General features: G+C 47.5%; 3 protein-coding genes across 4 annotated transcripts; 1 reads left to right on the top strand and 2 right to left on the bottom strand.

Moving 5' to 3' along the window:
• Positions 1-590: 590 nt before the first annotated feature.
• LOC118727986 (anaphase-promoting complex subunit 1-like) lies at positions 591-21,299 on the top strand. 2 transcript variants are annotated; one of them, XM_045587281.1, is made up of 3 exons: positions 591-859; positions 2,252-2,343; positions 21,227-21,299. In XM_045587281.1, exons 1-3 carry the CDS (start codon positions 759-761, stop codon positions 21,265-21,267), a joined length of 234 nt encoding a protein of 77 aa, XP_045443237.1. In that variant the 5' UTR covers positions 591-758; the 3' UTR covers positions 21,268-21,299. The 2 variants fall into 2 exon arrangements, with proteins under 2 accessions (XP_045443237.1, XP_036309964.1); XM_036454071.2 differs by lacking the exon at positions 21,227-21,299 and adding an exon at positions 11,317-12,364.
• LOC118727985 (ral guanine nucleotide dissociation stimulator-like) lies at positions 4,812-7,074 on the bottom strand. The gene is made up of 2 exons (XM_036454069.1): positions 6,892-7,074; positions 4,812-5,081 (listed from the first exon to the last, which is right to left on the bottom strand). Exons 1-2 carry the CDS (start codon positions 7,072-7,074, stop codon positions 4,899-4,901), a joined length of 366 nt encoding a protein of 121 aa, XP_036309962.1. The 3' UTR covers positions 4,812-4,898.
• LOC118727987 (ral guanine nucleotide dissociation stimulator-like) lies at positions 14,198-16,743 on the bottom strand. Its single transcript, XM_036454072.2, has 2 exons — positions 16,501-16,743; positions 14,198-14,678 (listed from the first exon to the last, which is right to left on the bottom strand). The coding sequence occupies exons 1-2, from the start codon at positions 16,681-16,683 to the stop codon at positions 14,496-14,498; spliced, it is 366 nt and encodes a 121-aa protein (XP_036309965.1). The 5' UTR covers positions 16,684-16,743; the 3' UTR covers positions 14,198-14,495.
• Positions 21,300-21,506: the final 207 nt, after the last annotated feature.

A 21,506-nucleotide genomic window follows, 5' to 3' on the forward strand; every position in this document is an offset into this window, starting at 1 on the left:
GGAGCCATGAATAATGGCGGTTTCGCCTAGGCATTTTTATATTATTCATTAAAGGAAGAGTCACACATCTACTGCAGAAGGGGCTGCGGAGACTGTGAGAATGACAACAGAGGATTTAGAATATCACTGAAATCACGTAGGATTTGATATTTCTTTCATTTTTTCAGCATTGTGATTTTTAAAAAAATGTTTTTATTGATTTCAGGGACAGGAAGGGAGAGGGAGAGAGATAGAAACATTGTTGATGAGAGAGAATCACCTGTTGGCTGCCTCCTGCACACTTTCTCCGGGGAATAAAACCAGAAACCTGGGTATGTGCTCTGGTCAGGAATTGAACCATAACCTCTTGGTTCATGGGTTGATGCTCAACCACTGAGCCACACCTGCTGGGCCAGCATTGTGATTGTTTTCTATATTCTTAGATCCACTTAATGTGAAAGTGGAACTTGAATTGCTTTGACTGATTTTTTTATTGTTTAAAGTATTACATATGTCTCCTTTTCCCCCCATCGGCCCCTCCCTGATCACTCTCACCCCCCTAATTACAAGGAGGCAAGCTTTAAAAATCAATACCTGTTTCTTCTTCTTGGGATTGGGAGTATTTATTGAATTCAGACTACCACCAGAAGGTTGAGCCTCACCTTTTGAACAGATCTTTATGTCTGAGTCCTTTAGAAGTTTCTCAGATAAAGGATGAGGACTTGTCACAGAATTTCAGTCTGGATTCTTCTACACTTCTCATCTCTCACATACTTGCAATGCTTTTTCTTCTTCACCAGGTCTTTGAGGAGCCTACATTAAATACTCTGATGGGAGAAGGAATTCATTCACTTGTGGACCTATTAGTTCAGCTGGCAAGGTAAATACTGTGTGTAGAGTGAAAACTTCCAGGAGTGCTCAGATGACTCAGAAATTGGCCTTCTTAAGAAACCAGAGCATTTTTTTTTTTTTTTTTTGGTAAAATAGAGTTGTTTGAAGATATTGGTTGTATAAGGGTCTGTGAATCATCTTTGTCCTAAGATCAGCAGGAAGTCAGGAAACATGTTAAACGCTGGGGGTGATCCACAGAGCATTTCATGTTGACAAGCTGACTGGCTGCGCTGAGGTGGAAGTTTGTTTGTTTTTAAATACATTTTATTGATTTTTTTAGAGAGGAAGAGAGAGGGATAGAGATTTAGAAACATCAATGAGAGAGAATCATCAATCAGCTGCCTCTTGCACACCACCTACTGGGGATGTGCCCACAACCAAGGTACATGCCCTTGACTGGAATCGAACCCGGGACCTTTCAGTCCGCAGGCTGATGCTCTATCCACTGAGCCAAACCAGTTTCGGCGAGGTGGGAGTTCTATAACAATTCCTGCTGTACTGTAACAATACCTACCTTCTATAGGTGCTTACAGTTCAGAGAATTGCAATTTAGCTACATAAGTTGTCAACAAGGTCAGGGAGTCATGATCCCCATTTAGTGATGAGAAAACCTGTCTGAGTGTGTTTCCAAGAGCAGCTGCACTTGTGCTGTCTCTTTTTGTGTCTTCCAGGCTCCTAGTGGATCTACATTTAGATGTTCTAACTCTGCACTTTTACAGCCTTGCCAGCACTCTGTTTGGCACTGAATTCTAAAGATCACACATTTGGGTGTTGTGATCCTTGATAATAAAGAAAATTGAATGAAATAAAAATGTCAACATCTGAGTTAAGATTACAACACATTTTCTAATTTTTGTGATCTTCCTTGAGATACTGAAGTTGAATTCTGAGACATGGCAGTTTTAATTTTTTATTTCTCTCAGAACAAATTATTATTATCATGAAAATTATTTTATTATGAAATGATTTCCAACCCTAATTGTGGGGTCTGGTATATTTCACATATCTTATTTAGTTTTAAAACTTCACAGTGAATTAACTGGTATTTCCTAATTTTGTGGAAGAAAATATTGAAGTTCTAGAGATGGTTTGCTGAAGATCACATGGGTAATAAGTAATGGAAGAGAACCTAGACCTCAGTGTATTTACAGTAATTTCACCTCCACAAAATGTGTCTAGCTAAAGGAGTTCAGGTTGCACTTAACCATATTGGACAGTGGAAAGTCCAGAAATAGAACAAAGGGATTCTAGATTTGATTATCTTCTTTCTCACAGGTACGTTTTTAACTTGGAAAGCTCTATTGATGAATCCCAACTATTGGGGTAAAATGTTGTAACACCTTCCTTGTTATTTCTATTTTATATGTTCTTATTGTTTTAGGGATTTAAAATGGGAGTTTTACTTAGATCATTACTACAGGGATCACACAGTGCTTTTCAGAACCACAGAACATGTATGCTCAATTGATCGAGGTAAGCATGTGTTGTTAAAGATTTTGTGAACAGTATAGTGACATCTGTTTGTATTTCTCTTAAGTTTAGACTCCATATCATAAACTGGACTCTGGATAGTGCAGAGCACAGATGAGATGATGGGAAGTCAGGTCCTGTTACTTCTCTCATAATCTCATTTTTGAAGTCCCTTTCTTCCTCTCAGCATCTACTTCACTTTCCCTCTGTATGTGAGTCTGACTGTCTATCTGTGCCACTGACCTGTTATTCTACTTTTAAGTTAGTCAACACCCTTTTCCACACCAGGTTCATAAATCTTAATGTTAATATTTTGGTGTATATATTTCCAGATTTTATTTTTCAATTAAATAAGTTAATAATTAATTAGTAGAAAAAATTAAATGTTTCAAAACTTATTTAAAAATGTATTATATAGTGAGCATCCTTTCATATCAGCATATATGTATACTAATGTATGTGTGTATACACAAACACACATGTGAAATTATGTATGTGAACATAAATACATAAGGTCTACACATGTTTTTATTCAACAACTTTATTTCTATTTATTCAAAAGACTACTTAATTTAATGGATTATAGTCTACATAAATAGCTAGGTACTATTGGACATTATCATTATTTACTATTATAAAAATATAGTTATTTAAGATAATTGCCTAGAACTCTTAGGACAGCACCAGAGAAGGCTTCCATCACTGCCAGCAGCTGGCTCCATAATGGCTTTAGGTACTGCCTCAGGCCAGGCCAAGCCAGGGCAGGGCCTCTGGCTGGACCAGGCTCTGGCCTCTGAGCAGGCCCTTCCTCTGGCTCTGCAGAGCTCTGGAGCTTTGGGTGTGGACCTGGACCAGGAGAGAGAGAGAGAGAGAGGAGAGAGAGAGAGAGAGAGAGAGAGAGAGAGAGAGAGAGAGAGAGAGAGAGAGAGATTTACTCACATACCTGGCTTTCCCATGACTTTCCACAGATAGGAAAGGTGCCACTGCCTTTAAGCGAACTCCAGCCCGTGAGCCTGCCCTCCCAGATTATCTGCCCAGATTATCAGTCCCCCTCACCTTCCTGAGTTGCCTGTGTGGGCTCAAGATGCTCCAGCTCTAGATTTTGAGCGTGGCCCACCAGGTGTGATGCAGTGGAGTTGATGGGCACCAAGGCCTGCTCTACCTCCAACAAGGCAAAAGGAAGGGGCTGCCCAAAACCCTGGACCTGGTTCAGCCAGGTCCCGACCATCGAAGCCATGGCCCTGGGGAGAGGCAGGTGGGCAGTCAAGTCAGAGTTCTGGTCTTTCCTTCTACTCTACCCTCCCATGGCACTCTTGTTTGGGACTGAGCCTCTGTGCAGTCCCTTTCCTATCCAGGGAAAAGCCCCATGCCATACCCAGCCCCTAGTGGCTGTTCTGTTTGTAGCAGGTGTGGGATCCAGCAGGTTTAACATAGAGTCTGTGTGAGACTCTTCTTCCCACTGGCAGCTCTCCTGAAGGTCCTGTACATTGCCCACCCCAGCCCTCCATGTCCCTGGGCATCTGGGCTGAGGACTGAGACAGACTCCTGAGCTGCCTGCTCACCACCATCCTGTTCTGAGCCCTCCACTGTGGTCAGTAGAGGTGGATGGAGAGAGGGGCAGGCAGAGCACGATGGGTCTTGGGGGAAGGAGACTCTGAGGGACATCTTAGCCCAGCCTCCCCTCTGGGTCTACAAGACCAGGGACCTCATCCTCTGTCTTCTTTGACTCGTGTGCTCCTGGAATAGTAGGCACCAGAGATCAGGCCTTTCTTGGGAATCAAAAGATGTATAAGATCAGGGTTCTGCCAGGCACTCCCCCAACTCACAGTTCCCACTCTGCTGACACAGGGGGGCCTCCTTCTGGACCCAGAGACCACTCACTTTATGACTTGGTCCTGCGGTGTGTCTCCCTGGTCCTTATGAGAAGGTGTGCCTGCAGATGTCAAAAGCACCTTGATGGCATCAGCTATGATGGCTGGTGGACAGGACCTGTGAATGATGGACAGCGTGACTGTGGGACCCACTGCCTAGGACTGAGGCCCAGGGGTTGTGTCTGCTTCATCCCTTGAGTCGGGCTAAGTGTCTCCATGCCTGCTTGCCTGCAGTAGGAGCTTCATACACATTGTCGAGTAAATAAACTCCAACCAGCACCATCCCACACATGTGAGTGGGCTTGGGGCCCCTGCTACCCTCCCGAGATCCCCTATGTGGCTACTACAACAAGGCTGAGGACCAGCTAGGTGAAATCTCCAACTGCCTGACAGACTGATTTCCATATGTTTTTCCAAACTGTGATGCCACAGGCCGCTGCTGGGTGAGTCAGAGTTCTTTCTAAGGGACAGATTGAAATCATTGCCACAAACCATGGGCACCCATCCGGCAACCCTGTCTGAAGACCCAGGGAGCAGGTAGAACCTGCTATGCCTTTTCCCCACAGCAGTGCTATGAGGTTTTCCCCTTACCACCCCACCTTTCAGAGGAGCATACTGAGACTCAGAAAGATGTGGTGACATTTTCAAGACACACAGCTTGCAGCGGGCAGAGTCAGGAGTGTGTGCTCACCTAGCTAACAGCTCCTCCAGGAACTGTTGGGCTCTGCAGAAGGCCAGGGTGGAGTCCTGGGGGACGTTTCCCCCCTGGAGAGCTGGTACCATGGATGTGGCCACTTGCTCCAAGGTGCCTTCATGGAGGTCCTGCATCCTGCAGGACTCAGGTAGGTTACCAGTTACCTCAGCTGCGCACTAGGTGGGACAAGGAGGGACATCCAGTCAAGGGATGTGTTCAAGAGGAGGGCCAGGGATGCCCAGGCTGAATGAGGCTCTAGGTCTTCAAAGTGCCACTTAAGTTCTGTGCATGTTCTTACAATTGGCACCTTCTAGGCATCTTTTTTCCCCCCTCTCAGCTGAGGAACAACGAATCTCCTTGTAGGAATAGTCTATATGAAGAGCACGGGCCCTGTGAGTCCTCTAGAAACTTCCCCTTATAGAGCTGAGAACACAGAGGCTTAGGGATATCAAAAGTCTGGTGAAGGGCATGCAGGTCAGAACTGGGACCTGTCCTGCATGACATCCCCTCTCAGTTAATGGACACTCATCTGTTCCTGACTTAGGTAGAAAGGGTGTGGGAGCCCTGTCCCTCCCCAGAGTGGGAACAGCGTACATGGTAGACATGGCCTATGAAAACCATTGACTTCAAAGGAGAAAGTTATGTTCATCCTTTTACACTAAAGGGCATTTTAAGGCCTTCATAATGGAGATCCCAGATCCTGCAAGGTGGCAAATGCTTGAAGACTGCAGACTGGAGAAAGGTGATCACCAGGCAGTAATCTGAGCAGAGGACTCAAGAAGGATCAAATCTATGTGGTGGCTGCAAAGTGACAGGTAACTCAAAGTACCCATGTGGCAATTGCCAATGAAGGAACATTGTGATAGAGTTGGACAACCTGGCATCAGACAACACAGGTGAAAATTTCAATGAGTGAGAAATGCCCAGCCAGGATGGGAGCAAGGCAGCAGCCATCATCAGAAACTGCTTTTGGCTATGTCCCTGCTCCAGCCCTTTGGATTTGGAATCTGCCTGCAGCCAATAAATGTTTTTATGTGCACGTCCTTCTCTCAGCAGTGGGTGTCCATCTCCAGCTGAGGAAATTACATGTACTGTGGTCTCAACTATGTCCCCTAATCCCATGAATTTGCAACCCCTAGAACTTCATTACGTGTCCGCATTTGAGTTTTAGTCTTCAAGCATGTAATTAAGATGAACTGAATTCAGTGTTGAGGGTCTTAATCTAGTCTGACCAGTGTCCTTAGACGAGGAGAGGAGGACAAATGGCAGTGCAGTGGGGAATCCTGTGACACACAGGGAGAAGACGACCATCTACAAGCTGAGGAGGGACCTCTCAGGAGAATTTAGGCCTACTGACAGCCTCCTGTCTCACGCCTAGCATTCAGAATAGCGAGAAAATGAATGTCTGCTGCTGACACCACCCAGAGTGGTCCTATATTAAGGCAGCCCGAAAAGCCTAACACAGCCCATTCCAACACACTCAGTACTCCAGGCAACATTGCTGATATGGCAGGTGAACTGAATCAGGCCCATATCCAACAGCACTGAAGGGCTGCATCACTGGGGGAAAGACATCTTCTATTGGGCCAAGTTCTGCAAGGACTGTGGACTGAGTGGCAGGGATAGTTTAAACAATAAAATCAGAGAAATGCCCAAGTGCTCATAGAGTCTACTGTGAAGTCAAACCACATCTCTCTCTCTCTCTCTCTCTCTCTCTCTCTCTCTCTCTCTCTCTCTTTCTCTCTCTCTCTCTCTCCCTCTCTATCTCTCTCTCATATTTATACAAATATGTGAGGAGTGTCTTTCTACCCTCCCATGTACCTGGAGGGAGGAGTGGGGGTCTGGATTCCTTTGTCATGGGTCTGTGTGAGAGTCTAGAGAGAGTCCTGGGAGGGTCCCTGGGGAGTCCACAGATCTGAGTGTGTCTGGGCACTGCCAGGTCCTCTTGGGGTTGTGGGTGTGGAGACCCTCGAGGCCGGCTCTCACCTCTGACAGGCACTGGATTGTGTCATCAGCCTGGTGCACCTGCACCATGACCTCATAGGTGGTGCAGTCGGGTCCTTGGGCCAGCACCTCAATGATGTCCTCTTGGGAGCTCTGCAAAGACAGAGTGGGTACTGAGCCTGGAGACATCAGGAACCTCCCACCCAGTCTGGGGTCCTGTGTCATAGAAGACTTCGTCTATCAGGACACAGGGAGGATGTTCCTGGCAGCCCTGCTGAGCTAGCAGCCATTGATTTGTGATAGGTCTAGCAACAGTGAAAACGTGAATCACTGATGAAAACTGTGCCCCTGTTGGGATGACATGGAGTTGGGTAAGGTCACGGCTCCTGACCTGGCCTCAATGCAATGGTTTGTCTTCCTCTGTGAGGTGATAGGTTGCAGAGGAAAAACATTCAGGACCTTAATCCCTCCCTTACCTGCAACCCTCTATTTTTAAAATACACAGTACTATCAAGTGGGATGATGTTTAAGACTTGGGAAAGTTCGACAAGGACAGTGGAGTTGGGACTGGTCCACAGGTTACTTGGTGCAGGGAGTTAATCAATTGAAAGGGGCATAATGCAGATGGCAACAAATGCCTCCTCTCTGATTCCAGCAAAACATGAAGAAAGATTGCTTTTCTACCCTCACAGGGACCTGGTCGGGTGGATTGAAGGTACAGGTTTCTTTGGGAGTGGGTCTGTGAGATCTTGGAGGCCCCTGGTTTGAGTCTGACTTCTGGTTCCAGTCCAGTCACTTCAGGGTTCTGGGTGTGGGCCAGCTCTCACCTCCGTTTGGCACTGGACAGTTTTCCTGGCCTGAAGCACTTGTCCTTTGTACCCGTTGATGGCATAAGTGAATCCATCTGCCAGCTCCTTTACGATATCCTTGTTGGAGCTCTGCAAAGACAGAGCCTGCTACCAGAACAGGAGGAACAGGACCAGTGTCAGTGTGGCAGATGCCCACCACCTGCTCTGCTCCCCAGATCAGGCAGAGAGGAGCATCTGTAAAGACCTCCAGGCAGGGAGTCAAGTTGATGACCCCCTTGAATACTCCCCACCCCGTCTCATCCTAACAAGCAGGTAGCAGATCTCCGAACCCAGCACTCACATGACACACCCTCCAGGCTTCTGACACCGACCAACCTGCTCCTGCCCAAGGATGTGCTTGTCATCCCACGCTGTCCCTCACCATCCCGGACGTGTACATACACACACACACACACACACACACACACACACACACACATCCCCGGAATGAGGGGTAAGAGGTGTGGGGCTCCCAGGTATGAGCCCAGCTGGTGCCTCGCCTGTATGGGCCTGGCCTGGGCTTCCCTGGGTTACCTGTGGGTGCCTCCTGCCAGAGGGCAAGGGGTATCGGTGGTGGCGCTTGCGCCTGTTTCTACACCAAGGGAAACATCTCTCAGCCTGGGCTTTCTTCTGCCCATAGCCTCGGAAGAATGGGAAGCAACACAGAGACATCCTTGTCTCCTGACCCTCTCCACTCAAGTGAGCTGCAAAGGCAGTTGCCTCCAGAATGTGGATATCTGGTTACCATGGTTCCAATTTCTCTCAGCAAGGAAGTGAGGTCACTCCTTCAAGGTTCCATGACCTGTGCCCCTTCCTCCAATCAGATAAACCCAAAGGCCCCATGGACTGTTGACATCTCACCCTCTGGGCCCATGTTACCTCCACACCTGTACACCAATCAGTACCCAGTATCCAGCACAGCCCTCTCCACAGCTCTCTGTGAATGTCTGGCTTGGCAGAGAAAGCTGTGCTCACACCTCCTTTTCCTTACTTGTTCTGTGCCCTGAGGAAGCCTCTGTGTCTCTCAGGGCATCCCCTAGTCTGCAGAGCTGCCCAATGAGGATGATGCTAGACACCATTTCCATAGGAAGTCATCAGGTGTAGATGAGAAAAGGTCCCTAACACCTGTGGGCTGGCGTCCCCAAAATCTAATGAACAAACATAGAGGTGGAAGCATGACAAGAATGAGTGGGACACAGCATGGGACACCGGACAAAACAGGCCTGAGGTCCAGCCTGAGATCTCAGGGAAGTCACTGCTCATGTTGGCCTCATTTTCACATCTGCACCTTAGAGGTTTGAAATGACACGAAATTCAGAGCTTGTCACTCATGGCCTAAAACTTCGCAGTGGTGTCTTTTTACACTTAGCATCAGAGCTAGTGCCTTATGTGGGCCCAGGGGTTAGGGGCCTTCACAGTGGCTTTCATTGAGTCCAGCCTCCTGATGGGAACATCCTTGTGTGTTCCTCAAGAGTACAGTAACTGGCTTCTGAACAACATAGCGTCCATCCCAGGGGATGGGATATCAGGTTCTGTCACTTCTCTCATACTCTCTCTCATTCTTTAAGTCCTTTCCTTCCTCTCAGCATCTCTCTCACTTTCACTCTGTTTGTGTCTGTCTGTGTCCGTGAACTATTGTTCTGTCTTTACACTGAGTTCACATCCTTTTGCACCCCACTTTAGTAAATCTTGGTTTTGGTTAGTTCTCTCCTTTGTTCTTAGAGTCTCTTGGTCTGAGAAGAGATGTGGCATCTTTTGCTACTTTATTATAACTTCTAGACATAACCTGTTAAGTCCCATGAACATAATAGATTTCAACTGTGACATTCCTTATACAACCATTCTAGTGTGAAACCATCAAGGTTAGCACCAAGAGTACTAACCCCATTGCCCTCAGGGCCTCTTGATACCATGTGTTCTCTCTGACTTGTCAACCTCTAGTATCACTGGGTCCCTAACCATTCTCTATTGGCAGCCCAATGGATCTTTTGAAAATGTAAATGCGATCATGCCCCTTATGGAAACATACCAGGGCTTCTTATGGCCTTTAGAATTAAGTCCAAAATCCTTAGTTTGTCTGTCCAGGCCCTCCATGATGTGACCTTATCTTCTATCCACTCTTGTCTCCCCCTCACCCCTTTTCTCTGGTCACACTTTTGAGATCCTCATTGGCATCACACTCTCCCAGTCCAGCTGTGTCATTGTCATGCCCCAAGTCCCAAGGTTTCCCTCTGGAGTTGTTGGAAGATTGGTGTTCTTTCAGGCATATTTGGTCTTTCCTCTGACCTCCTCTCTGCTCCCATATTGTTTTGTGTGTGTGTGTGTGTGTGTGTGTGTGTGTTTGTGTGTATGTTTGTTTTTTTGTTTGTTTGATTTTTTGGTATTTTTTTGTTATACCATGAAATGCTACAGCCCTGTTCACCCTCAGGAGTTGGAAGGACCTCATTCAGTGTGGAAGCTGAGAATTATAAGCAGCAGAATACTGATGAAAGTAACAGTAGGGATGTGTTTTTCTCACAAAATAACCAATCCATGGGTAGGTGGATCCAATGTTGAATTCAACTGCTCAGTGATAGCAGGGTAAGCTGCCAGTGACAAAGTGGCTGCAGCAACAGCTCCCAGCATCCAAGAGAGGAAAAAAGTTCTGTCTTCGCTGTTGTGCTTTTTATCAGGGAGGAAAATAGTGTCTCAGAAATCAATTATGAGACCCTTGCCTGAACCCTTGGCCAGTGCAGGCCAAATTGCAAGGGACATGGGGTCATTTAGTAGCAAACTGCTCCTGAAGGAGGTGCCTCAGCCCAGGAGGAGGAGGAAGATTAGCAAGACAAGGAGGAAGAGGAGGAGCAGGAAGAGGACAGGGACAGGGCAGTTGGGAAGTGTGTGATAGTGAGCTTCCTGTTTCTGCTGTGAACACTAATGGTCCCATACATTTCTTCTTTGTGGACATGTGGAGGAAAGGTGTCCCGAGATTCAGGAATGACTGTTTTCAAATCTGTTTCCTTGTGTCTTGAAGTACTCTGCCTAATAGGGCCCATATTATACATTTGTAACTTAAAAAAAATATATCTGTTTATTGATTTCAGAGGGAGGAAGGGAAACAGAAGGGAGAGAGGGGAGGGTGGGGGGAGAGAGTGAAACCAATGATGAGAGAGCCTCATTGATCAATCACATAGCCCCTAGACAGCAACCCAGGCATGTGCCCTGACTGGGAATGAAACTGGGACTTCCTGGTTCAGGGTTTGACGCTCAACCATTGAGCCACAGCAGCATGGCTACCCCATATAACGTTCTAATTTTAAACTTTCATTAATTCAAATTAAGTAAACGTTAAAATTCACTTAGACATTTAGGTTTCTCTTGTTGGATACCCAAGGAGGAGTGTTGGCTTTGTGTATAGACCAACCGGTTTCCCTGGAAAGCAAGTATGAAATGGAAGAAAGGAAATATATCTCCCCTCAGAGCAAGAGTATTCACGTGAGAACGATGAGCTTTGGATGATTGGGTCACGGCACTGCGTGGATCCCTCTTGAACAGCATGCCTCCTTTGGAAATACCCACTACTCCTTTTTCCTTTTCAGCTTAGAAGTTTTTGACATAATGGTTTTAATTTTAATTACAGATTGTTCCAGTGGTGACAGTGAAGCGTGGCCCCCCCGGTAGAACCAGGGCTGTGTACCCTGTTTCCGTACTGTCCTGAGCTGGTGGAACCATTGCCTCTTGCTAAGAGGAGTTTGACTGCTGAGTAAAATTCGGGGCTCATTGGGGAAGGAAAATGTTTAACGAAGTGTTGAGTGGAGAGAGTTGTTTTGAATTATTCCTGTTGCAACCAAAGCAATGCTCTTTCCATCCCCAGTGGTTTTAAATATTGTTAACAATTATCCTAGTGGTTGTTGCTGCTCAAATGGCAACTCAAGCTAAACACTGAGTGAAGTGGAATGCAGCCCAGTAAGTAATTTTTGCTCTTAATGAGAGCATTTGAAGATATAAATTGGCACACGGGAAAGTTTGGAAAGATATGATTGAGTCTGACCAGTGTTGCACAGTGGTTGAGGGTCCCCCTGTGAACCAGGCAGGCGTTCACGGTTGGTTTGATTCCAGGTCAGGGCACATGCCTGGGTTGCAGACTGGATCATCATTGGGTGTCGTGAAGGAGGCAGCCGAGGAATGATTCTCTCTCATCATTTTTGTTTCTCTCTCCTTCGCTCTCCCTGAAATCAATCTAAGTATATTTTTAAAATATACATTTAGCCTAGCCCTGGCTGATGGGGCTCATTTGGGTGGGCATCTCCCCTTGCACTGAAAGGTTTCCGGATCAGTTCCCAGAAGGGGGGTACTTGGCAGGGTTTTGCGGTCAGTTCCTTTCAGGGGTGGGCAGGAGGCAGCTGACCCACTATTCATCGATGTTTCTCTGCCTCTCCTTTCCTCTCTCTACTCTATATTTATATATTGGATATATGATCCTAGTGTAAAACCAGAAACTATACATAAGAAAAGGAAAAGATACTGTCACTTCTAGTAGTTTCAATTCCTCCAGTTCACTCGTGTTCACATTTTGATGCATACATTTCCAGATTTCATTTCTCCATTTCATCAGTTTATACTTACCAGAAAAAATTAAATGTTTTAAACATTATTTTAAAACTGTATGATGCAGTGAACATCCTTCCATGTCAACATATGTGTGTACATATGTATGTGTGAATATGTGTGTGTATGTACATATATATTATGTATATGTACATGAATATATCAGGTCAACACATGTTTTCAATCAACAACTTTATTTCTATTTATTCAAAAAAGTTCTTAATATAATGGGTTACAGTCTACATAAATAGCTAGGTACTATTGGACATTATCATTATTTACTATTATAAATATACAGTTGGGGTGCATTCCTCTTAGTTATTAAAGATAATCGCCTAGAACTCTCATGACAGCAACAGAGAAGGCTTCCAGCAGCTGGCTCCATAATGGCCTCAGGTACTGCCTCAGGCCAGGCCATGGCAGGGTGGGGCGAATGGCTGGACCAGGCTCTGGCCCCTGAGCAGGCCCTTCCTCTGGCTCTGGAGAGCTCCGAAGCTCTGGCTGTGGACCTGGAGCAGAAGAGAGAGGGAGGAAGGGAGAGAGAGAGAGAGAGAGAGAGAGAGAGAGAGAGAGAGAGAGAGAGAGAGGGAGGTTTTCTCACACACCTGGCTTTCCCTTGACATTCCACTGACAGGAAAGATGCCAGCGCCTTTAAGGGAACTCCAGCCCATACGCCTGCCCTCTCCAGGTTATGTGCCCAGGTTATCAGTCCCCCTCACCTTCCTGAGTTGCCTCGGTGGGCTCAAGATGCTCCAGCTCTAGATTTTGGGTTTGTCCCAATAGGTGTGATGCAGGGGACTTGATGGGCACCAAGGCCTGCTCTGCCTCCAACAAGGCAAAAGGAAGGGGCTGCCCAAAACCCTGGACCTGGTTCAGCCAGGTCCCGACCATCGAAGCCATGGCCCTGGGGAGAGGCAGGTGGGCAGTCAAGTCAGAGTTCTGGTCTTTCCTTCTACTCTACCCTCCCATGGCACTCTTGTTTGGGACTGAGCCTCTGTGCAGTCCCTTTCATATCCAGGGAAAAGCCCCAAGCCATACCCAGCCCATAGGTGGCTGTTCTGTTTGTAGCAGGTGTGGGATCCAGCAGGTTTAATGTGGAGTCTGTGTGAGACTCTTCTTCCCACTGGCAGCTCTCCTGAAGGTCCTGTACATTGCCCACCCCAGCCCTCCATGTCCCTGGGCATCTGGGCTGAGGACTGAGACAGACTCCTGAGCTGCCTGCTCACCACCATCCTGTTCTGAGCCCTCCACTGTGGTCAGTGGAGGTGGATGGAGAGAGGGGCAGAGGACAATGGGTCTTGGGGGGAAGGAGACTCTGAGGCATAATTCAGCCCAGCCTCCTCTCTGGGTCTACAAGACCAGGGTCCCCATCCTCTGTCCTCTTTGACTCACGCGCTTTTGGAATAGAAGCAGAGTTCAAGCCTTTCATGGGAATCAGAAGGTGTATAAGATCAGGGTTCTGCCAGGCAATTCCCCAACTCAAAGTCCCCACTCTGCTGACACAGGGGGCCTCCTTCTGGACCCAGAGACCACTCACTTTATGACTTGGTCCTGCGGTGTGTCACCCTGATCAGTATGAGGAGGTGTGCCTGCAGATGTCAAAAGCACCTTGATGACATCAGCTATGATGGCTGGTGGACAGGACCTGTGAATGATGGACAGCGTGACTGCGGGACCCACTGCCTAGAACTGATGTTCAGGGGTTGTATCTGCTTCATTCCTTAAGTCGGGCTAAGTGTCTCCAAACCTGTTTCCCTGCGGTAGGAGCTTCATACACATTGTTGAATAAATGAACTCCAATCAGCACCATCTCATCCATCTGAGTGAGCTTGGGGCCCCTGCTGCCTGCCCGAGAACCCCCAAGTGGCTACACCAAGACCTAGGACCATCTAGGTGAAATGTCCAACTGCCTGACAGACTGATTTCCATATGTTTTTCCAAACTGTGATGCCACAGGCCACTGCTGGGTGAGTCAGAGTTCTTTCTAAGGGACAGATTGAAATCATTGCCACAAACCACGGGCACACATCCGGCAACCCTGTCTGAAGACCCAGGGAGCAGGTAGAACCTGCCATGGATTTTCCCCACAGCAGTGCTATGAGGTTTTCCCCCTACCACCCCACCTTTCAGAGGAGCATACTGAGACTCAGAAAGATGTGGTGACATTTTCAAGACACACAGCTTGCAGCGGGCAGAGTCAGGAGTGTGTGCTCACCTAGCTAACAGCTCCTCCAGGAACTGTTGGGCTCTGCAGAAGGCCAGGGTGGAGACATGGGGGATGTTTCCCCCCTGGAGAGCTGGTACCATGGATGTGGCCACTTGCTCCAACATGCCTTCATGAAGGTCCTGCATCCTGCAGGACTCAGGCAGGTTACCAGTTACCTCAGCTGCGCACTGGGTGGGACAAGTAAGGACATCGAGTCAGCGGCATGACTGAGAATCCCACAAGGATTGAGGTCTGGAGCTCATTCGGGAGGTCCCAGCCCCACAGGGATGTGCTCAAGAGGGTGGACAGGAGTGCCCAGGCTGAAGGACGTTCTAGGTATTCAAAGTGCCACTTAAGTTCTGTGCATGTCCATACAAATGTCACCTTCTAGGCATCTTCCTCCTCCCCCTTTTTTTCTTTCTTAGCTAAGGAAGAGCAAACCTTCCTGTAGGAATAGTCTATATGAAGAGTACGGGCCCTGTGAGTCCTCTAGAAACCTCCCCTTAGAGAGCTGAGAACACAGAAGCTTAAGGATATCAAAAGTCTGGTGAAGGGCATGCAGGTCAGAACTGGGACCTGACCTGCATGACATCCCCTCTCAGGTAATGGACGATTATCTGTTCCTGACTTGGGTGGAAAGGGTGTGGGAGCCTTGTCCCTCCCCATAGTGGAAACAGCGTACATGGTAGACATGGCCTATGAAAACCATTGACTTCAAAGGAGAAAGTTATGTTCATCCTTTTACACTAAAGGGCATTCTGAGGCCCTCATTTTGGAGATCCCAGATCCTGCAAGGTGGCAAATGCTTGAAGACTGCAGACTGGAGAAAAGTGATCACCTGGCAGTAATCTCAACAAAGGACTTGGGAAGGAGCAAATCTATGTGGTGGCTGACAAGGGACAGGTGACTCAAAATACCCATGAGGCAATTGCCAATGAAGGAACACTGTGATAGAGTTGGACAACCTGGCATCGGACAGGACAGGTGAAAATTTCAATGAGTGAGAAATCCCCGGGCCAGGCTGGGAGCAAGGCAGGGACAATCATCAGAAACTGCTTTTGGCTATGTCCCTGCACCAGCCCTTTGGATTTGGAATCCACCTGCAGCCGATAAATGTTTTTATGTGCACGTCCTTCCTCCAGCAGTGGGTGTCCATCTCCAGCTGTGGATACTACATGTACTGTGGCCTGAACTGTGTCCCCTAATCCCATGAATTTGCAAACCCTAGAACTTCATTATGTGTCCGCATTTGAGTGTTAGTCTTCAAGCATGCAATTAAGGTGAAGTGAACTCAGTGCTGTGGGTCTTAATCTAGTCTGACCAGTGTCCTTGGAAGAGGAAGGGAGGACACATGGCAGTGCAGAGGGGAGTCCATGTGACACACAGGGAGAAGATGGCCATCTACAAGCTGAGGAGAGACCCCTAAGGAGAAGCCAGCCCTGCTGACAGCCTCCTGTGTCACTCCTAGCCTCTGGAATAGTGAGAAAACGAATGTCTGCTGCTGACACCACCCAGAGTGGTCCTATATTAAGGCAGCCCTACCAGCCTAACACAGCCCATTCCAACACAATCAGTGCTCCAGGCAGCACTGCTGATATGGCAGCCAAACTGAATCAGGCCCATGTCCAACAGCACTGAAGGGCTGCATCACTGGGGGAAGGACATCTGCTTTTGGCCTAGTTCTGCAAGGACTGTGGACTGAGTGGCAGGGGTAGTTTAAACAACAGCGAAATGCCCACGTGTTGACGGAGTCTACTGTGAAGTCAAACCACATCTCTCTTTCTCTCTCATATTTCTACAAATATGTGAGGAGTGTCTTTCTACCCTCCCATGTAGCTGGAGGGAGGAGTGGGGGTCCGGATTTCTTTGTTATGGGGCTGTGGGAGAGTCTAGGGAGAGTCCGGAGAGGGTCCTGGGGGGAGGGGAAGTCCACAGATCTGAGTGTGTGTCTGGGCACTGCCAGGTCCTCTTGGGGTTGTGGGTGTGGAGACCCTCGAGGCCAGCTCTCACCTCTGACAGGCACTGGACTGTGTCATCAGCCTGGTGCACCTGCACCATGACCTCATAGGTGGTGCAGTCGAGTCCTTGGGCCAGCACCTCAATGATGTCCTCCTGGGAGCTCTGCAAAGACAGAGTGGGTACTGAGCCAGGAGGCTTCAGGAACCTCCCACCCAGTCTGGGGTCCTGTGTCATGGCAGACCTCGTCTATCAGGACACAGAGAGGATGTTCCTGGCAGCCCTGCTGAGCTAGCAGGCATTGATTTGTGATAGGTCTAGCAACAGTGAAAGCCTGAATCACTGATAAAAACTGTGTACCTGTTGGGATGACATGGAGTTGGGTAAGGTCACAGCTCCTGACCTGGCCTCAATGCAATGGTTGTCTTCCTCTGTGAGGTGATAGGTTGCAGAGGAAAACATTCAGGACCTTAATCCCTCCCTTACCTGCAGCCCTCTATTTTTAAAATACACAGTACTATCAAGTGGGATGATGTTTAAGACTTGGGAAAGTTCGACAAGGACAGTGGAGTTGGGACTGGTCCACAGGTTACTTGGTGCAGGGAGTTAATCAATTGAAAGGGGCATAATGCAGATGGCAACAAATGCCTCCTCTCTGATTCCAGCAAAACATGAAGAAAGATTGCTTTTCTACCCTCGCAGGAACCTGGTCAGGTGGATTGAAAGTACAAGTTTCTTTGGAAGTAGGTCTGTGAGATCTTGGAGGCCCCTGGTTTGAGTCTGACTTCTGGTCCCAGTCCAGTCACTTCAGGGTTCTGGGTGTGGGCCAGCTCTCACCTCCGTTTGGCACTGGACAGTTTTCCTGGCCTGAAGCACTTGTCCTTTGTACCCGTTGATGGCATAAGTGAACCCGTCTGCCAGCTCCTCTATGACATCCTTGTTGGAGCTCTGCAAAGACAGAGCCCACTACCAGAACAGGAGGCACAGGACCAGTGTCAGTGTGGCAGATGCCCACCACCTGCTCTGCTCCCCAGATCAGGCAGAGAGGAGCATCTGTAAAGACCTCCAGGCAGGGGGTGAAGTTGATGACACCCTTGAATACTCTCCACCCCGTCCCATCCTAACAAGTGGGTAGCAGATCTCCGAACCCAGCACTCACATGACACACCCTCCAGGCTTCTGACACTGACCAACCTGTTCCTGCCCAAGGATGTGTATGTCATCCCACGCTGTCCCTCACCATCCCAGACATGTACATACACACACACACACACACACACACACACACACACACACACAAACACACATCCCCGGAATGAGGGGCAAGAGGTTGGGGCTCCCAGGTATGAGCCCAGCTGGTGCATGGCCTGTATGGGCCTGGCCTGGGCTGCCCTGGATTACCTGTAGGTGCCTCCTGCCAGAGGGCAAGGGGTATCGGTGGTGGCGCTTGCGCCTGTTTCTACACCAACAAAAACATCTCTCAGCCTGGGCTTTCTTCTGCCCAGAGCCTCGGAGGAATGGGAAGCAACACAGAGACATCCTTGTCTCCTGACCCTCTCCACTCAAGTGAGCTGCAAAGGCAGTTGCCTTCAGAATGTGGATATCTGGTTACCATGGTTCCAATTTCTCTCAGCAAGGAAGTGAGGTCACTCCTTCAAGGTTCCATGACCTGTGCCCCTTCCTCCAATCAGAGTCACCCAAAGACCCCATGGGCTGTTGACATCTCACCCTCTGGGCCCATGTTACCTCCACACCTGTACACCAATCAGTACCCAGTATCCAGCACAGCCTTCTCCCCAGTTCTCTGGGAATGTGTGAGGGACCCCGGCTTGGCAGAGAAAGCTGTGCTCTCACCTCCTTTTCCTTACTTGTTCTGTGCCCTGAGGAAGCCTCTGTGCCTCTCAGGGCATCCCCCAGTCTGCAGAGCTGCCCAGTGAGGATGATGCCAGACACCATTTCCATAGGAAGTCATCAGGTGTAGATGAGAAAAGGTCCGTAACACCTGTGGGCTGGCGTCCCCAAAATCTGATGAACAAACATAGAGGTGGAAGCATGATAAGAATCAGTGGGACACAGCATGGGACACCGGACAAAACAGGCCTGAGGTCCAGCCTGAGATCTCAGGGAAGTCACTGCTCATGTTGCCCTCATTTTCTCGTCTGCACCTTAAAGGTTTGAAATGACAGAAAATTCAGAGCTTATCACTCATGGCCAAAAACCTCGCAGTGGTGTCTTTTTACACTTAGCATCAGAGCCAGTGCGTTATGTAGGCCCATGGGTTAGGGACCTTCACAGTGGCTTTCATTGAGTCCAGCCTCCTGGTGGGAACATCCTTGTGTGTTCGCCGAGAGCACAATAACTGGCTTCTGAACAACATAGCGTCCATCCCAGGGGATGGGATGTCAGGTCCTGTCACTTATCTCATACTCTCTCTCATTCTTGAGTTCCTTTCCTTCCTTTCATCCTCTCTCTCACTTTCTCTCTGTATGTGTGTCTGTCTTTACACATGAACTATTTATTATTCTCTCCTTAAACTGAGTCCACACCCTCTTCTTTCCCATTTTAGTAAATCTTGGGTTTGGTAAGTTCTCTCCTTTGTTCTTAGAGTCTCTTGGTCTGAGAAGAGATACAGCATCTTTTGTACTTTATTTTAACTTCTAGACATTACCTGTCAAGTCTCATGAGTGTGATAGCTTTTAACCTAGACATTCCTGATTCCATTCTAGTGTGAAGCCATCAAGGTTAGTACCGAGAGTACTAAGTCCCATTGGCCTCAGGGCCTCTTGATACCATGTGTTCTCTCTGACCTGTCAACCTCTAGTATCACTTGGTCCCTAAACATTCTCTACAGGCAGCTCAAAGAATCTTTTAAAAATGTAAATGTGATCATATCTCTTATGGAAACTTACAATGGTTTTCTATGGCCTTTAGAATTAAGTCCAAAATCCTTAGTGTGTCTGTCCAGGCCCTCCATGATGTGGCCTTATTTTCTTTTCCACTCTTGTCTCCCCCTCATCCCTTTTCTCTGGTCACACTTTTGAGATCCTCATTGGCATCACACTCTCCCAGCCCAGCTGAGAGCTATGTCATTGTTATGCCCCTTGTCCCATTGTTTCCCTCTGGAGTTGTTGGAAGACTGCACTCCCACACCCCTTTCCCCTATAATTATCAGTCCACTCCCTTTCTTTGCCCAATATTCTATTATATTCATCAATTTATTCTGTTCCTCAGATTTTTAGTTCACTTGGTTTTTAGATTCACTTGTTGTTACCTGTATTTGTTGATCATAATTTTTAAAATCTTTTTTCTTCTTCCTCTTCTTAAAGAATACCTTTCAGCATTTCATATAATACTGGTTTGGTGGTGATGAACTCCTTTATTTATTTATTTTTTTCTTATCTGTGTGCTTCTTGTTTCTTAAGTCTATTTCTTTCACCAGGTGGGGGAAGTTTTCTGACATTATTTCTTCAAATAGGTTTTCAATATCTTGCACTCTCTCTTCTTCTGATGTTGGTATGCTTGAAGTTGTCCCAGAGGCTCTTTGCACTATCTTCAACTTTCTGGATTCTCTTTTCTTCTTGCTTCTCCAGAGGAGTGTCCTTTGGCTCTTTGTATCTCAAATCTTTGACTTGATTCTTGTGTTCCTCCAGTCTTCTGTTAGATCTCTGTATAATATTTTTTATTTCAGTCAGTTTATGTTTAATTTCTAGTTGGGTCTCATGAAATTTATCAGCCTTTTCTAGGAAATTTTTGAAAAACCTTATAACTGTGGTTTTGAACTCTATATTCAGTCTTTTGTTCTTCATCTCTTTCATTTGATATCTATTTCCTTGTCTCTGCCTTGTCACTGCTTCACAGAGTTGGTAGGATCCCTTTGTGTGTTTGGTGTCCTATATGGCCCAGTGGGTCAGCCTCCCCAGTTACTTGAGGTAGACACTGTTGGTGCTCCCCTTTGTGGACTGTGTACAGCCTTGTTGTAGTTAAGTCTTGATTGTAGTTGGTATCACTGGGAGGAATTGACCTCCAGGCCCATTGGATGTGAGTATCATCTGTGTCTACTCAGGGATACCTTCTGTATTGGAGATAGTATTATAGGATCAGACTTGCAAAATTGCAAAAGCCTCTGTGCTCAGCTTGGATGGGGCGGAGTCTCAGTCTTGGCTTCCTGTCAGCCCTGCCCTTGTACGTTTACCTGAGTTTCCGCCTGATTTCTGCCTTCCGAGGCTCCCCTGAGTTTCCACCTGATTTCAGATTCCCTGTGTAAGAGCGTGGGTGCCCCAGGGGCTTGCCCAGAATTGGGTTGGGTCTCTGTAGTCTGGAGCTTCTGACAACCTCTGCAACCTCTGTGGTCAGACCTCTCTGCTCGCATTCACTCATGTGCATGACTGTAGACCCTGCCCACTGAGTCTTTGGTTGCCTTTCTCTACAGTTTGGACTCCACCGTATGAGCCTGGATCCACATGGTTTTGGCTGGTGTTGGGGTTCAGTACAGTCGGAAAGGGTTCATTGCAATCAGGACTTCCTTTTCCCACCCACTAGCCATGTATTTGGCTGCTCTTCCTCTCTGTGCATGAGCGTCTCCCTACCTCAGCACTTTGCAGCTCCCATTCCCATCTGTGAGCCTCTCTCCTTCTTTCTAGTTGTAGATTTCCCACTCTGTCAGCTTTTGGATAATGTCTGTTCTGTCTTTTAGTTTTTGTTTTTAAATCGTTGTGTGAGGAGGCAGCTTATCTAGGCTGCCATCTTGGTTTCTCCTCAATGGTTTTAATTTTATTTATAGCTTGTTCCAGTGGTGACAGTGAAGTATGGCCATTGCAGTAGAACCAGGGTTGTGTACCCTGTTTCTGTACTGTCTTGGGCCAGTGGACCCATTGTCTCTTGCCAGATGTCCCGCTTTTGGCGGGATAGTTCCAATTTTTAACAATTTGTCCAAAAATCAGGACTTTTTAAAAAATGCTGTGGGACGTGGGACAAATTGTTAAAAATTGGGTCTTTCCCATTAAAAGCAGGACGTCTGGTCTAGGCTAGAAGATTAGTGCGATTTTTTTGTTGTTGTTTGT

The sequence above is a fragment of the Pipistrellus kuhlii genome, unplaced genomic scaffold, assembly GCF_014108245.1.
Source record: "Pipistrellus kuhlii isolate mPipKuh1 unplaced genomic scaffold, mPipKuh1.p scaffold_m20_p_27, whole genome shotgun sequence".
Lineage (NCBI taxonomy): Eukaryota > Metazoa > Chordata > Mammalia > Chiroptera > Vespertilionidae > Pipistrellus > Pipistrellus kuhlii.

Excerpts from the sequence above, each read along its gene's own strand:
- LOC118727985 (XM_036454069.1), bottom strand. The coding sequence starts at position 7,074 with ATGACACAGGACCCCAGACTGGGTGGGAGGTTCCTGATGTCTCCAGGC. Across the intron at positions 5,082-6,891 it reads CAATCCAGTGCCTGTCAGAG|TGCGCAGCTGAGGTAACTGG; the intron begins GTGAGAGCCGGC and ends TGTCCCACCTAG.
- LOC118727986 (XM_045587281.1), top strand. The coding sequence starts at position 759 with ATGCTTTTTCTTCTTCACCAGGTCTTTGAGGAGCCTACATTAAATACT. Across the intron at positions 860-2,251 it reads CTATTAGTTCAGCTGGCAAG|GGATTTAAAATGGGAGTTTT; the intron begins GTAAATACTGTG and ends TTATTGTTTTAG. Across the intron at positions 2,344-21,226 it reads TGTATGCTCAATTGATCGAG|CTTGTTCCAGTGGTGACAGT; the intron begins GTAAGCATGTGT and ends TTTTATTTATAG.
- LOC118727987 (XM_036454072.2), bottom strand. The coding sequence starts at position 16,683 with ATGACACAGGACCCCAGACTGGGTGGGAGGTTCCTGAAGCCTCCTGGC. Across the intron at positions 14,679-16,500 it reads CAGTCCAGTGCCTGTCAGAG|TGCGCAGCTGAGGTAACTGG; the intron begins GTGAGAGCTGGC and ends TGTCCCACCCAG.